Genomic DNA, 16,536 nt, shown 5'->3' with positions numbered 1-16,536 from the left:
ACCTACTACACCACTGTAACACCGATAGTAACCTACTACACCACTGTAACAACACTAGTAACCTACTACACCACTGTAACATCACTAGTAACCTACTACACCACGGTAACACCACAAGTAACCTACTACACCACTATAACACCACTACTAACCTAAAACACCACTGTAACAACACTAGTAATCTACTACACCAATAGTAACCTACTACACCACTGTAACAACACTAGTAGTCTACTACACCACTAGTAACCTACTACACCACTGTAACACCAATAGTAACCTACTACACCACTGTAACAACACTAGTAATCTACTACACCAATAGTAACCTACTACACCACTGTAACGCTAATAGTAACCTACTACACCACTGTAACAACACTGGTAATCTACTACACCGATAGTAACCTACTACACCACTGTAACAACACTAGTAATCTACTACACCAATAGTAACCTACTACACCACTGTAATACCAATAGTAACCTACTACACCACTGTAACAACACTAGTCATCTACTACACCACTGTAAGACCACTAGTCATCGACGACACCAATAGTAACCTACTACACCACTGTAACAACACTAGTCACCTACTACACCACTTTAACATCACCAGTAACCTACTACATCACTGTAAAACCACTGGTCACCTACTACACCACTGTAACACCTCTAGTAACCTACTACACCACTGTTACATCACTAGTAAACTACTACACCACTATAACATCACTGGTTATCTAGTACACCACTGTAACATCACTAGTCACCTACTACACCACTGTAACACCACTAGTAACCTACTACACCACTGTAACACCACTAGTCACTTATTCAAATCACATCAAAGTTTATTCGTCACGTGCGCCGAAAACAACAGGTGTAGACCTTACAGTGAAATGCTTACTTACAGGGTCTAACCAAGAGTGCAAAAAGGTATTAGGTGAACAATAGGTAAGTAAAGAAATAAAAACAACAGTAAAAAGATGAACAGAGAGTATCAGTAGCGTAAAAGAGGGGTGGGTGTTGGGACACAATGCATGTACATGAATGTATAGTTAAAGTGACTTTGCATATATGATAAACAGAGAGTAGCAGCAGCATAAAAGAGGGGTTGGGGGGAGGCACAATGCAAATAGTCCAGGTAGCCATTACACCACTCACTGTAACATCACTAGTAATCTGCAAAACCACTGTAACACCAGTAGATAACCTACTACACCACTGTAACATCACTAGTAACCTACTACACCACGGTAACACCACAAGTAACCTACTACACCACTAGTAACCTAAAACACCACTGCAACACCACTAGTAACCTACTACACCACTGTAACACCTATAGTAACCTACTACACCACTGTAACAACACTAGTCATCTACTACACCACTGTAAGACCACTAGTCATCTACTACACCACTGTAACACCAATAGTAACCTACTACACCACTGTAACAACACTAGTCATCTACTACACCACTGTAAGACCACTAGTCATCTACTACACCACTGTAAGACCACTAGTCATCGACGACACCAATAGTAACCTACTACACCACTGTAACAACACTAGTCACCTACTACACCACTTTAACATCACCAGTAACCTACTACATCACTGTAAAACCACTTGTCACCTACTACATCACTGTAACATCACTAGTAACCTACTACACTACGGTAACACCACTAGTAACCTAGTACATCACTGTATAACCACTAGTAATCTACTATACCACTATATCATCACTTGTCTCCTACTACACCACTGTAACACCAATATTAACCTACTACACCACTGTAACATCACTAGTAACCTAGTACATCACTGTATAACCACTAGTCACCTACTACACCACTGTAACACCACTTGTCACCTTTTACCCAACTATAACACCAATAGTGACCTACTACACCACTCTAACACCACTAGTCACTTATTACAGAGAGTAGCAGCAGCATAAAAGAGGGGTTGGGGGGGAGGCACAATGCAAATAGTCCAGGTAGCCATTACACCACTCACTGTAACACCACTAGTGAACTACTTTACCACTGTAACACCACTAGTCACATACTACACAACTGTAACACCACGAGTCACCTACTTCACATTGTAACACCACAAGTAACACATTACACCACTGTAACATCACTTGTCACCCATTACACCACTGTAACACCACTAGTAACCTACTTTACCACTGTAACGCCACTTGTGACCTGCTATACCAGTTGTCTCCTACTACACCGCTGTGACACCACTAGTAAACTACTCCGCCACTGTAACACCACTATTAATCTACTACACCACTGCAACACCACTAGTCACCTACTGCACCACCGTAACACCACTAGTAACCTACTACACCACTGTAACAATGCTTGTCATCTACTACACCACTGTAACATCACTAGTAACTTACTAAACCAGTGTAACACCACTAGTAACCTACTGCACCACTGTAACAACACTAGTCACCTACTGCACCACTGTAACATCACTAGTAACTTACTAAACCAGTGTAACACCACTAGAACATCACTAGTAACTTACTAAACCAGTGTAACACCACTAGTTCCCTATTACACCACTGTAACACTGCTTTTTTAGACATTCTCTCATCTGTCAATGTGATTGTGCTACTATACACTGAGTGTACAAAACATTAAGCACACCTGCTCTTTCCATGACATAGACTCACCAGGTGAATCCAGGTGAAAGCTATGATCCCCTATTTATGCCACTTGTTAAATCCACTTCAATCAGTGCAGATGAAGGAGAGGAGACAGATTTATGAAGGATTTTTAAAGTGGAACTGATTGCGTTTGAACTACTTTGCATGTATGAAACAAACAGACAATCAGAATATCAGTCAAACATATCACATTTTGTAACGGTTCTCTTGTGGTGAAGGAGAGTCGGACCAAAATGCAGCGTGATGATGATTCATGATATTTAATGAAGGAAAAAACTATACAAGAAGAAACTACAAAATAATGAAATGTGAAAAACCGAAACAGCCCTATCTGGTGCAAACACAAAGACAGGAACAATCACCCACGAAACACTCAAAGAATATGGCTGCCTAAATATGGTTCCCAATCAGAGACAACGAAAATCACCTGCCTCTGATTAAGAACCGCCTCAAGGCAACCATAGACTTTCCTAGACAACCCTACTCAGTCACAATCCCAATACCTACTAAAACCCCAATACAAAAACACACCACAAAATAAACCCATGTCACACCCTGGCCTGACCAAATAAATGAAGACAAACATACATACTTCGACCAGGGCGTGACACATTTCCAGTTCATGTTACATACCAGTTCATGTTACATAACCATCTTCATAAGAAGTTTTAAAAATAGATTATATTTGACTCAACATTCCATGACGTACACTAAGAAATTGTTGGCAGCTTAGATGGATGCAGTTCAATGCATGCTTAATATAATTCACCAATACATTTCTTGATTGTCCAAAAAGATTACCAGGTTGTAAATCACAGCTGGCCTGGTACATAGTTTGCTGCCTCCATTTGGGACGCACTGTTTCAGTTTCAATGGCTCAATATTTTGGAGAAGACCTGACGAATGTTACTAAGGCTGGGAATGTCAATACAATCAAACTAGCAAGGGCAATGATCACAAGTCAGTCATAATGTGGCTAATAGGCTAGTGTATCTATTTATGTAGCAAGCTAAAAACACGGAGCCTAACGTTAGCTAGATAGCTAGCTAGCTGCTAGGAGGACGTCATGTCATGTCATTGGAGGAGTGAGTGAATTACTTTTCCCCCTCGTTTTTCGGTGGCTATACTCAGCTAGAGGTGCAGGTGTCATTTAGTTAGCTAGCAAGTACTTGAATGACTGTTATCCAGTTAGCATAGCTCTTGCGTTCGCAAATGCACTCGGGCTATCTTCTCCGATTTCCGAGCACTCTCGTCTGTGTGTGCCAATGCGCTGAATAACTGGTGGTTGAAAAAGTTTCCAATTGTCAATACTTGAGTAAAAGTATAGATACCTTAATAGAAAGTTACTCATGTAAAAGTGGAAATCACCCAGTACAATAATACTTGACTAAAAGACTAAAAGTATTTGGTTCTAAATATATTTAAGTAAAAGTATAAATCATTTCAAATTCCTTATATTAAACAAAGCAGATAGCACCATTTTCTTGTTTCTAACATTTACAGATAGCCAGGGGCACACTCCAACACTCAGACATCATTTATAAAATATGCATTTGCGTTTAGTGAGTCCGCCAGATCAGAGGCAGTAGGGACGACCAGGGATGTTCTCTTGATAAGTGTTTGAATTAAACAAGCATTCAAAATGTAACGAGTACTTCTGGGTGTCATGGACAATTTAGGGACGTAAAAGTACATGATTTTCTTTAGGAAAATATAAATAGTAAATTAAAGTACAGGTACTCCAAAAAATCTACTTAAGTAGTTCTTTAAAGTATTTTTACTTAAGTACTTTACATCACTGTGAATAACTGATGAATTTACGCCAAACCTGCTGAATATGACCGGTGTCAGTCAACATATGCAAAAACAATTGTTTGTCACGAACACTCTAGATATGTAAACAGCCTAGCTAACCAGCTATGCTAGGGTGAGTAAAATGGTCAGAGTGAGGTGTTCTCTCATTTGGAAGTAGCTAGATAGCAAGCTAGCCAACTTTAGCCAGGCAGGCAAGCTGCAGAAGGACGTGAAGGCTACAATTCCCCATTGTTAATCAGTACAATTTTGACGGCCAACTAGCTGAACAAGTTTGAGAGGGTTTATCTAATGTTCTTTTGTTATATTTGAGCTAATCTTGCTCTGGTTAGCATTAGTTCTTGATCTTGTTGACAGCCTACCTTTTTATGGTTGTTTGATCAATACAATTGTATGTTTCCCAAATGTAAGAGGACTCCCGTGGTTGTGACATATTTGCAGAAATCCATTCAGGTGTATTTTGTGGCTTTTGGCGAATGCTTTCTAATGATCTAAAGTCAAGCTGTCACAACTGGATGTAAACACACAGACTAGTTCAAAGTGAATGATAGCAGGCCTGTGTGGCAATGGCTTGTTTGCGTAAAAGCCTACTGTAGCTCTGATTGGCTATGGTGCACCGGTCAGCGTAGACTCCAGTCCTGGATGAGACAGATGCTTTATTTACTGCAGTGCCTATGAATTGTCCAAACGCACTGCCGCTTTCCCATTCTATACTGCTATAGAATTTTCACAAATGCCTTAGTATACGTCATTCTCAAACATTCTAAGAATTTATGAAAACGTGAAAATCACCATATCTAAGTGATCGGCTTGTCAAAAAATGTTTTTAAAAACTGTGTCATTTTCTTCCTGGGGGTGTTTAGGAACAGCTAAGATTTCATGTTGCTAAAATGCTGTCAGTTCCACGTTAAGCCTTGAGACAATTGAGACATGGATTGTGTATTTGTGCCATTCAGAGGGTAAATGGGCAAGACAAAATATTGAAATGTCTTTGAACAGGGTACGGTAGTAGGTGCCAGGCACACCGGTTTGTGTCAAGAACTGCAATGCTGCTGGGTTGTTCACACTCAACAGTTTTCTGTGTGTATCAAGAATGGTCCACCACCCAAAAGACATCCAGCCAACTTGACACAACTGTGGGAAGCATTGGAGTCAACATTGGCCAGCATCCATGTGGAACGCTTTCGACACCTTGTAGAGTCCAAGCCCCGACGAATTGAGGCTGTTCTGAGGGCAAAAGGGGGTGCAGCTCAATATTAGGAAGGTGTTCTTAATGTTTTGTACACTCAGTGTATGCTGACTACTGTATATTTCATTCTCTTTCACATCCACCCAGACAGGAACACAGACAGGAACTCAGACAGGAACTCACAGGTTTGTTGTCTGATTTAGAAAGTAAAGAATCTATCTGAAATAGAAAATGAAATTAATATCTGCACGCCAGTGAATTTTGTCTAGAGTTAACATACAGCAGCTCAGTCCACATGTAGGCTAGCTAGCTGTTCAATGGAATGACTGGAAAATACATCACATAGAAAAATCCCCTTTTGTCTCCTTTTGAGGTTTCTCCTCGCAGTCCAACACTTAGGTCTTTCACATCATTACTGAACTAGAGCTCATTATTTAGACGTAATGTAAATGAGGCTTTAGCCATGTTAACTGATCGATAAGTAGTCTCTAGGTCGCCTCAAATGCCAAATAGGATCAGGCACCACCAGGGCCATATGGGAAGGACTGTAGAATGGCCATTTTATGTTTTCCTCACATCACATTTCAAAAGACGGGCCTACATATAGGACAGATTTTTCCATGCTACGCTGGGACAGATGCCTCTTACATACCAGAGTAAATGTATTATTCCTCTCAGTGAATGTGTGGCTTTGTGTATTTATGTGTGGGTAGTGTCTGTTAATGTATAGACCTGCTGTGTGTGTTGTGTGAAGTAAGCAGCAGGGAGGGATAAGCATGGGAAGAGGAACATCCATTCATCTTGGTGGTGACAGGTTTAGGTCAGATAAACCAGTGGTGCTGATACTGACTCTGAGTGGAGAGGAGAGGAGCTACCAAGCTTCCCTGGCTACTCCCTACAGGCTTCGTAGCCTATTTTTACATAATAGCTACACAGGCCACTGCACACTCAGCTCCCTCTTTCTATCCTCGACACCTCTCTATATAAACTCAGCAAAAAAAGAAACGTCCCTTTTTCAGGACCCTGTCTTTCAAAGATAATTCGTAAAAAATCCAAATAACTTCACAGATCTTCATTGTAAAGGGTTTAAACTGTTTTCCATGCTTGTTCAATGAACCATAAACAATTAATGAACACGCACCTGTGGAACGGTAGGCAATTAAGGTCACAGTTATGGAAAGTTAGGACACTAAAGAGGCCTTTCTACTGACTCTGAAAAACACCAAAAGAAAGATGCCCAGGGTCCCTGCTCATCTGCGTGAACATGCCTTAGGCATGCCGCAAGGAGGCATGATGTGGCCATACTGTGAGACACCTAAAACAGCGCTACACGATGGACAGCTGATCGTCCTCGCTGTGGCAGACCACGTGTAACAACACCTGCACAGGATCGGTACATCCGAATATTACACCTGCAGGACAGGTACAGGATGGCAACAACAACTGCCCGAGTTACACCAGGAATGCACAATCCCTCCATCAGTGATCAGACTGTCCGCAATAGGTTGAGAGAGGCTGGACTGAGGGCTTGTAGGCCTGTTGTAAGGCAGGTCCTCACCAGACATCACCGGAAACAACGTCGCTTATGGGCACAAACCCACCGTCGCTGGACCAGACAGGACTGGCAAAAAGTGTTCTTCACTGACAAGTCGCGGTTTTGTCTCATCAGGGTTGATGGTCGGATTCACGTTTATCGTCAAAGGAATGAGCGTTACCTGTACTATGGAGCGGGATTTGGAGGTGGAGGATCCGTCATGGTCTGGGGCGGTGTTTCACAGCATCATTGGACTGAGCTTGTTGTCATTGCAGGCAATCTCAACACTGTGCGTTACAGGGAAGACGTGCTTCTCCCTCATGTGGTACCCTTCCTGCAGACTCATCCTGACATGACCCTCCAGCATGACAATGCCATGAGCCATACTGCTCTTTCTGTGCGGGATTTCCTGCAAGACAGGAATGTCAGTGTTCTGCAATGGCCAGCGAAGAGCCCAGATCTCAATCCCATTGGGCACATCTGGGACCTTTTATTTTTTAATTTAACCTTTATTTAACCAGGCAAGTCAGTTAAGAACAAATTCTTATTTTCAATGACGGCCTAGGAACAGTGGGTTAACTGCCTGTTCAGGGGCAGAACGACAGATTTGTACCTTGTCAGCTCGGGGTTTGAACTTGCAACCTTCCGGTTACTAGTCCAACGCTCTAACCACTAGGCTACCCTGCCGACCTGTTGGATCGGAGGGTGAGGGCTAGGGCCATTCCACCCAGGAATGTCCGGGAACTTACAGGTGCCTTGGTGGACGAGTGGGGTAACATCTCACAGCAAAAACTGGCAAATCTGGTGCAGTGCATGAGGAGGAGATGCACTGCAGTACTTAATGCAGCTTGTGGCCACACCAGATACTGACTGTTACTTTTGATTTTGACCCCCCCTTTGTTCAGGGACACATTATTACATTTCTGTTAGTCACATGTCTGTGGAACTTGTTCAGTTTATGTCTCAGTTGATGAATCTTATGTTCATACACATATTTACACATGTTAATTTTGCTGAAAATAAACACAGTTGACAGTGAGAGGACCTTTCTTTTTTTTGCTGAGTTCAGCAGGGAGATCAGAAATAAGGGGAACTCATAATATACAGAACTACTATACAGCATCGGTGTGATGTGTTTTAGGCGGGGTCCATTTCCTGACCCGCTGCCTGCCTCTCACTGGGTTCTTGTGTGAAGGAGTTGACCCGTGTGCTTTAATGTTGTGGTTCCTTTCTTTCAGCACACTACCCCTCTGGAACCAAACCCAAATCAGGCCAGGGGGCCTTTAATAACCAAGGTCAGTGGGGTCATGCCGACATCACACTGACATCATATCATGTCTGCTGGAGACCACTGAGTTGGCCTGGGTGGGGCCAGAGGCAGGGGAAGGACTGGGCCCTATCTCTGGTCCAAGCTGATACGGCGTTTTCACATCGATAGTCCAATCTTATCACCATACGCAGCCCTATTTGGTATAGATTTGGATCCTGTTGCTCTATCAGATTTGCACATTAAAGTTCAGCCAGATTTTATGGCCATTGCAGGAGACAGAGGGGAGTGTTTGTAGCTCAGTATGTAATAAGCATCACTAAAAGCCGAATTGGATCCAGTTCAAATGGCCATGGCAAATGTGGACTTAACTCAAGGCCCTTTAATTAACCCGTTCAAGGCCTGAATACATTATGCATAAGCCTTGAGCAAAACATCATAAACATATTGCCAAACGCTTTATGTTATTGAGCTAGTAACTGTTTTAGTGAGGGCATAACACGCCCATTTTCAGAATAAGCCCATCTGGCACTTCTGTCACCTTTGGGCCATGCCATTCCTCTCCTTAGGGGGTGCTGCAGAGCAGGTGTCTCCTAAACACGTACGTCTTTGCCAGAGAGAGAGTGGGCGAGAGGGGCGTTAGAGGGGAGGTGAGTGTCTGAGGTGCTCTTTGGATGTGAAGGATTCTTGAATGCCCGGTGGCATTTCACACTAGCGCTGGCACGCAGGCATCTGGCCGTGTGGGTGACTCCTGGTGCGTAAAGGTTAGGAAAACAGAGAAAGACAGACACAGTGTGATCAGCTCACAGCAGACAGGAAGGACAGACAGACAGTGCAATTAGCATTTACAGAGAGAGGAGGGTGGAGGAATAGAACGGCTGTGTGGCACTGAGAGCACAGAGGTGGAAGAACAGACATCCTGAAGGAGGAGAGAGGATGGTGGAGGTGTAGAACGGCTGTGTGGCACTGAGAGCACAGAGGTGGAAGAACAGACATCCTGAAGGAGGAGAGAGGATGGTGGAGGTGTAGTACGGCTGTGTGGCACTGAGAGCACAGAGGTGGAAGAACAGACATTCTGAAGGAGGAGAGAGGATGGTGGAGGAGTAGAACGGCTGTGTGGCACTGAGAGCACAGAGGTGGAAGAACAGACATTCTGAAGGAGGAGAGAGGATGGTGGAGGAGTAGAACGGCTGTGTGGCACTGAGAGCACAGAGGTGGAAGAACAGACATTCTGAAGGAGGAGAGAGGATGGTGGAGGTGTAGAACGGCTGTGTGGCACTGAGAGCACAGAGGTGGAAGAACAGACATTCTGAAGGAGAGAGGATGGTGGAGGTGTAGAACGGCTGTGTGGCACTGAGAGCACAGAGGTGGAAGAACAGACATCCTGAAGGAGGAGAGAGGATGGTGGAGGTGTAGTACGGCTGTGTGGCACTGAGAGCACAGAGGTGGAAGAACAGACATTCTGAAGGAGGAGAGAGGATGGTGGAGGAGTAGAACGGCTGTGTGGCACTGAGAGCACAGAGGTGGAAGAACAGACATTCTGAAGGAGGAGAGAGGATGGTGGAGGTGTAGAACGGCTGTGTGGCACTGAGAGCACAGAGGTGGAAGAACAGACATTCTGAAGGAGGAGAGAGGATGGTGGAGGTGTAGAACGGCTGTGTGGCACTGAGAGCACAGAGGTGGAAGAACAGACATTCTGAAGGAGGAGAGAGGATGGTGGAGGTGTAGTACGGCTGTGTGGCACTGAGAGCACAGAGGTGGAAGAACAGACATCCTGAAGGAGGAGAGAGGATGGTGGAGGTGTAGTACGGCTGTGTGGCACTGAGAGCACAGAGGTGGAAGAACAGACATTCTGAAGGAGGAGAGAGGATGGTGGAGGAGTAGAACGGCTGTGTGGCACTGAGAGCACAGAGGTGGAAGAACAGACATTCTGAAGGAGGAGAGAGGATGGTGGAGGTGTAGAACGGCTGTGTGGCACTGAGAGCACAGAGGTGGAAGAACAGACATTCTGAAGGAGAGAGGATGGTGGAGGTGTAGAACGGCTGTGTGGCACTGAGAGCACAGAGGTGGAAGAACAGACATTCTGAAGGAGAGAGGATGGTGGAGGTGTAGAACGGCTGTGTGGCACTGAGAGCACAGAGGTGGAAGAACAGACATTCTGAAAGAGGAGAGAGGATGGTGGAGGTGTAGAACGGCTGTGTGGCACTGAGAGCACAGAGGTGGAAGAACAGACAGTCTGAAGGAGGAGAGAGGATGGTGGAGGTGTAGAACGGCTGTGTGGCACTGAGAGCACAGAGGTGGAAGAACAGACATTCTGAAGGAGGAGAGAGGATGGTGGAGGTGTAGAACGGCTGTGTGGCACTGAGAGCACAGAGGTGGAAGAACAGACATTCTGAAGGAGAGAGGATGGTGGAGGTGTAGAACGGCTGTGTGGCACTGAGAGCACAGAGGTGGAAGAACAGACATCCTGAAGGAGGAGAGAGGATGGTGGAGGTGTAGTACGGCTGTGTGGCACTGAGAGCACAGAGGTGGAAGAACAGACATTCTGAAGGAGGAGAGGATGGTGGAGGAGTAGAACGGCTGTGTGGCACTGAGAGCACAGAGGTGGAAGAACAGACATTCTGAAGGAGGAGAGAGGATGGTGGAGGTGTAGAACGGCTGTGTGGCACTGAGAGCACAGAGGTGGAAGAACAGACATTCTGAAGGAGGAGAGAGGATGGTGGAGGTGTAGAACGGCTGTGTGGCACTGAGAGCACAGAGGTGGAAGAACAGACATTCTGAAGGAGGAGAGAGGATGGTGGAGGTGTAGTACGGCTGTGTGGCACTGAGAGCACAGAGGTGGAAGAACAGACATTCTGAAGGAGGAGAGAGGATGGTGGAGGAGTAGAACGGCTGTGTGGCACTGAGAGCACAGAGGTGGAAGAACAGACATTCTGAAGGAGGAGAGAGGATGGTGGAGGTGTAGAACGGCTGTGTGGCACTGAGAGCACAGAGGTGGAAGAACAGACATTCTGAAGGAGAGAGGGATGGTGGAGGTGTAGAACGGCTGTGTGGCACTGAGAGCACAGAGGTGGAAGAACAGACATTCTGAAAGAGGAGAGAGGATGGTGGAGGTGTAGAACGGCTGTGTGGCACTGAGAGCACAGAGGTGGAAGAACAGACAGTCTGAAGGAGGAGAGAGGATGGTGGAGGTGTAGAACGGCTGTGTGGCACTGAGAGCACAGAGGTGGAAGAACAGACAGTCTGAAGGAGGAGAGAGGATGGTGGAGGTGTAGAACGGCTGTGTGGCACTGAGAGCACAGAGGTGGAAGAACAGACATTCTGAAGGAGAGAGGATGGTGGAGGTGTAGAACGGCTGTGTGGCACTGAGAGCACAGAGGTGGAAGAACAGACATCCTGAAGGAGGAGAGAGGATGGTGGAGGTGTAGTACGGCTGTGTGGCACTGAGAGCACAGAGGTGGAAGAACAGACATTCTGAAGGAGGAGAGAGGATGGTGGAGGAGTAGAACGGCTGTGTGGCACTGAGAGCACAGAGGTGGAAGAACAGACATTCTGAAGGAGGAGAGAGATTGGTGGAGGTGTAGAACGGCTGTGTGGCACTGAGAGCACAGAGGTGGAAGAACAGACATTCTGAAGGAGGAGAGAGGATGGTGGAGGTGTAGAACGGCTGTGTGGCACTGAGAGCACAGAGGTGGAAGAACAGACATTCTGAAGGAGGAGAGAGGATGGTGGAGGTGTAGTACGGCTGTGTGGCACTGAGAGCACAGAGGTGGAAGAACAGACATTCTGAAGGAGGAGAGAGGATGGTGGAGGAGTAGAACGGCTGTGTGGCACTGAGAGCACAGAGGTGGAAGAACAGACATTCTGAAGGAGAGAGGATGGTGGAGGTGTAGAACGGCTGTGTGGCACTGAGAGCACAGAGGTGGAAGAACAGACATTCTGAAGGAGGAGAGAGGATGGTGGAGGTGTAGAACGGCTGTGTGGCACTGAGAGCACAGAGGTGGAAGAACAGACATTCTGAAGGAGGAGAGAGGATGGTGGAGGTGTAGTACGGCTGTGTGGCACTGAGAGCACAGAGGTGGAAGAACAGACATCCTGAAGGAGGAGAGAGGATGGTGGAGGAGTAGAACGGCTGTGTGGCACTGAGAGCACAGAGGTGGAAGAACAGACATCCTGAAGGAGAGAGGATGGTGGAGGTGTAGAATGGCTGTGTGGCACTGAGAGCACAGAGGTGGAAGAACAGACATTCTGAAGGAGAGAGGATGGTGGAGGTGTAGAACGGCTGTGTGGCACTGAGAGCACAGAGGTGGAAGAACAGACATTCTGAAAGAGGAGAGAGGATGGTGGAGGTGTAGTACGGCTGTGTGGCACTGAGAGCACAGAGGTGGAAGAACAGACAGTCTGAAGGAGGAGAGAGGATGGTGGAGGTGTAGAACGGCTGTGTGGCACTGAGAGGAAGGCGGAGGCACTGCGGAGTACTGAGAGCAGAGAGCGGAGGGGGAGTGGAGAGGGAGGGCAAGGAAGGCGAGGGAGGAGGGGAGGATGTCTAGGAGTCTTTGTGGCTGTCGGCTTTACTGTTTCACTGTTTACCCTGGTTAATGCAATGACCCAGAATAAACCACACGGCAGACACAATTACTGTACATACACAAAACCTTAACGCTTTACATACAAACACTAGACTGCATGCCATACAAAGCTAGCACCAAACTACAGTACAATATCACCAAACTACAGTACAATGTCACCAAACTACAGTACGATATCACCAAACTACAGTACAATATCACCAAACTACAGTACGATGTCACCAAACTACAGTACAATGTCACCAAACTACAGTACGATATCAGCAAACTACAGTACGATGTCACCAAACTACAGTACGATATCACCAAACTACAGTACAATGTCACCAAACTACAGTACGATATCACCAAACTACCGTACGATATCACCAAACTACAGTACAATGTCACCAAACTACAGTACGATATCAGCAAACTACCGTACATAGAATTGCTGCACACACAGAAGTCACATAGACCCCTATGAAGCTACTCTTTGTACAACAGACACTACCAAACTGTCACCCAATCCTCCTTGCTGAAAACATTGCAGCAACAGTGGACTTCGTGAAAGACACATATGTGGCCATAAATGACCATTTACAGTGTCCATGTTCTCATTGTGTCAGTCTGTTTGCACGAACACGTCTGTTTCTTTGTCAATGCGGCCTTTCATGTGGAAGATACTACTGTAGCTACTGTGGCCTTTTGTTTTGTCTTTCGCTCACACACTGTTTGTGTGTGTGTGTGTGTGTGTGTGTGTGTGTGTGTGCGTGTGTGTGTGTGTGTGTGTGTATTTCTCCCCACAGAAGGTTGCAGGATGATGAAGAAGAAAAGTCCAGGTCAGATCCGGCGCAGCAAGTCTCCAGCTGAATCGAGTGAGCTCATTATTGTCTGATCTATAATGTGACTGCCCATGGAAGCCCACACCCGACATAGACTGGCTTCGTCACATAGACTATTACAGAGTTACTACTTCTCACCCCCTTTACTCTCAGCATCCAGCCACCCTGATTCCAAAAGCAGCTAGATTTAAACCAACTGATGTGGATGTGGTTATTATTCAATGATATAATATGAGTTTTTTCTTTTGTTTTTCTTTTGTTTCATTTTTATTTTATTTTTTTAAATGTTGAATTATACTTTATGTCTGTAATCTGCATGTTGTTGTCCAGGATTGCGTTGCTCAGACGAGGTGTTTAAACGCTGGTGCTCGTTGTCTGCCCTGCGAGTGAGACAGTGAGGCAGACGGTGTTTACTGGTGGGAACTGTCCTCTCACCGTAACGCAGCACCTCCCGCACGCCTCACCACCCCAAACCCCCACTAATACATAGAAATGGGGACACCCCAAAAAATCCAGCCATTGTTTGATCAGGATCATCTGCACAGATTACGAATCCCAAAAGGATACGAATACAGATCTGCTGTCCTTTAAGCATTGATTTAAAAAAATAATTTTAACATGAAAAGAAAACAAAGGTAGTGGAGGACTGCGCTCAGAGCGGTTATTATCCTTGACGTACGCTGTCCGTCTCAACGAGAGGTGCCAACGAGATTTGAGGTACAGAGGTTTGAAGAGAACGCTCGGGAAGGGGCAGCAGTCTCCCTCCGCTCTAACCACTAGACCAGTTGTAACCACTGATTATACAGGTCAGAGGGTTCACGACATGGGCCGAGGGATTATGGCACGAGGGACCGTTAATTAGGCACTTTATTCTCACACCTTGAACAACTCAACATCAATTCATCCAGCGACATGACCAAGTAGGCTAAAGCACACACACACACGCGCACCAGGTGCTACCCTAGCGGACGTGTCAGGCTGGGGTGTAGTGTAGAATGTTGCTTGGTGTCACCCTGTCACCCTGTGTCACTCCACAGTGAGTTGGCTGGCTAGTCTAGCTGGTGGCGGGTGGATGTGAGGTCAGTGTGTCCTCCCAGCCAGACTCTGCTGCCCCGACTCCCTCTCTCAGTGCTCTTGAATATTTCAGTGAGAGCTGGTGGGGGGATGGGTGGGGGGGTCGGGGGAGGGCTTGCCCTTAAAGGCAGCAGATGGACAGCCAAGAGGCTAGTAATTCCTCTGATAGACTGATACACCGATTACTTAGCCTTCATAGTTTCAGACGTGGATGGAGGCAGAAATGCTGTATGTTGCTGTTGTTAGGACTTGGTCTGAAATGGTTTCTTGAATATTTCTTATATGTTTATTCGGCTGGCTTACTGATATGGTTTCTACCTGTCGAGCGTGCTTGCCCTCTTATACATCTACCCCAATATTAACCCCTATACCCCAATATTAACCCCTATACCCCAATATTAACTCCTATACCCCAATATACACTAATATTAACCCATAGACCCCCTTTCCCCCGGGCTGGTTTGGGTTTTACTATTTTATTAACACTTTTGTTTTGTTGTTTTGTTTTGTTTTATTTCAAATGTTTTGTTCTTTTGAAATAAAAGCCATGTCTTCAGTTATCTGTGGTGCATGTTTCTGTTTAACCCCTGCTTCTGATTTATATTGAAAGACTGGAATCAGACTAACAGTTGGCTGTATGTGACAGTTAAGCTCCTGGCCATTATACTGTCATACAGCAGATATACCTACAGCCATAGACCAATCTTCTGCAATAGGCTATGGACTAGAATAGATTAAGCATCTGTTTATTGCCTTCCCCACCTAGTTCTGTAGATACTGCTTTCATGCCATTCTCTCGACATGACACTGCTACATTTGAGTCCGTTCTTGGCTTTTTAGTTTTGTTTTCCTGGTTTTAGTTAAACAGACATTTTAGGTCTGGATGAAGATATGAACTTCATTGCATTGGAGTTGGCTTCATCTGCAAAACTCTTGCTCCACTGTGCCTGTTTACAATTCAGACTGGGTGAGAGGCTAGCCATCTGTTTCAAAGTCTTTCCTTAAGGATTCTGTTTTTCTCTTCAAGACAAAAGCCTTTCAAAAAGTCTTACTACACACACTACGACACATCACACCACTCTCAGATGTAAACACTGTCAAGGCCAGGGTATCCTAGCAACCTGCCAGGGCTGTAGAGCAATGGCCAAATGTTCTCCAGCAGAGAGGAACAAACAGGGACCTGGTCAGTCAGTCAGCCGCCCAGAGAGACTCTGTCTACAACCAAGTGAGGGCAAGGCCCAGGAATGACCCTACTCTGGGGCCAAGGAGTCCTGGCATACACACTGTCTAATTCACTGGTCTCTCTCTCTTTCTTTCTCCATTTACCTTTCGTATTCTCTCTCTTTTCTCTCTTTCTCGCTCCGTTTGGGTTCTCACAGCCAATGGGACGGCCTCCAGCAGCCAGCTCTCCACCCCAATTTCCAAGCAGTCCCCCACCTCCACCCCCAACAGCCCAGGCATCCACCGCAAGCAGAAGGTACCCCATTCACTCCACTACCTAAATACCACTACCTATCCCTCCCTCTCTCTTTCCCCTCTCT

The 16,536-nt window shown here is 45.8% G+C and overlaps 1 protein-coding gene across 4 annotated transcripts in view; it reads left to right on the top strand.

Annotated features, from left to right (window-relative positions):
* The window catches only part of LOC115135628 (neuronal migration protein doublecortin-like), a 74,697-nt gene that overhangs the window by 55,556 nt on the left and 2,605 nt on the right, over positions 1-16,536 (top strand). Inside the window, exons 5-8 of one of the 4 annotated variants that reach the window (XR_010464893.1) lie at positions 5,855-5,892; positions 8,480-8,536; positions 13,886-13,954; positions 16,375-16,465. Coding sequence is in view for 3 of the 4 variants with exons in the window: in XM_029670527.2 (XP_029526387.1) it covers positions 8,480-8,536; positions 13,886-13,954; positions 16,375-16,472 (224 nt within the window). In the remaining variant the exon portion in view is untranslated. Of the gene's footprint in view, positions 1-5,854; positions 5,893-8,479; positions 8,537-13,885; positions 13,993-16,374; positions 16,473-16,536 lie in introns of those variants that run through there. The other 3 variants (XM_029670527.2, XM_065023574.1, XM_065023573.1) reach the window with 3 other exon arrangements.

This window comes from Oncorhynchus nerka, linkage group LG10 (genome assembly GCF_034236695.1).
Source record: "Oncorhynchus nerka isolate Pitt River linkage group LG10, Oner_Uvic_2.0, whole genome shotgun sequence".
Classification (NCBI taxonomy): Eukaryota; Metazoa; Chordata; class Actinopteri; order Salmoniformes; family Salmonidae; genus Oncorhynchus; species Oncorhynchus nerka.
This window is presented reverse-complemented; position numbering and strand designations above follow the sequence as displayed.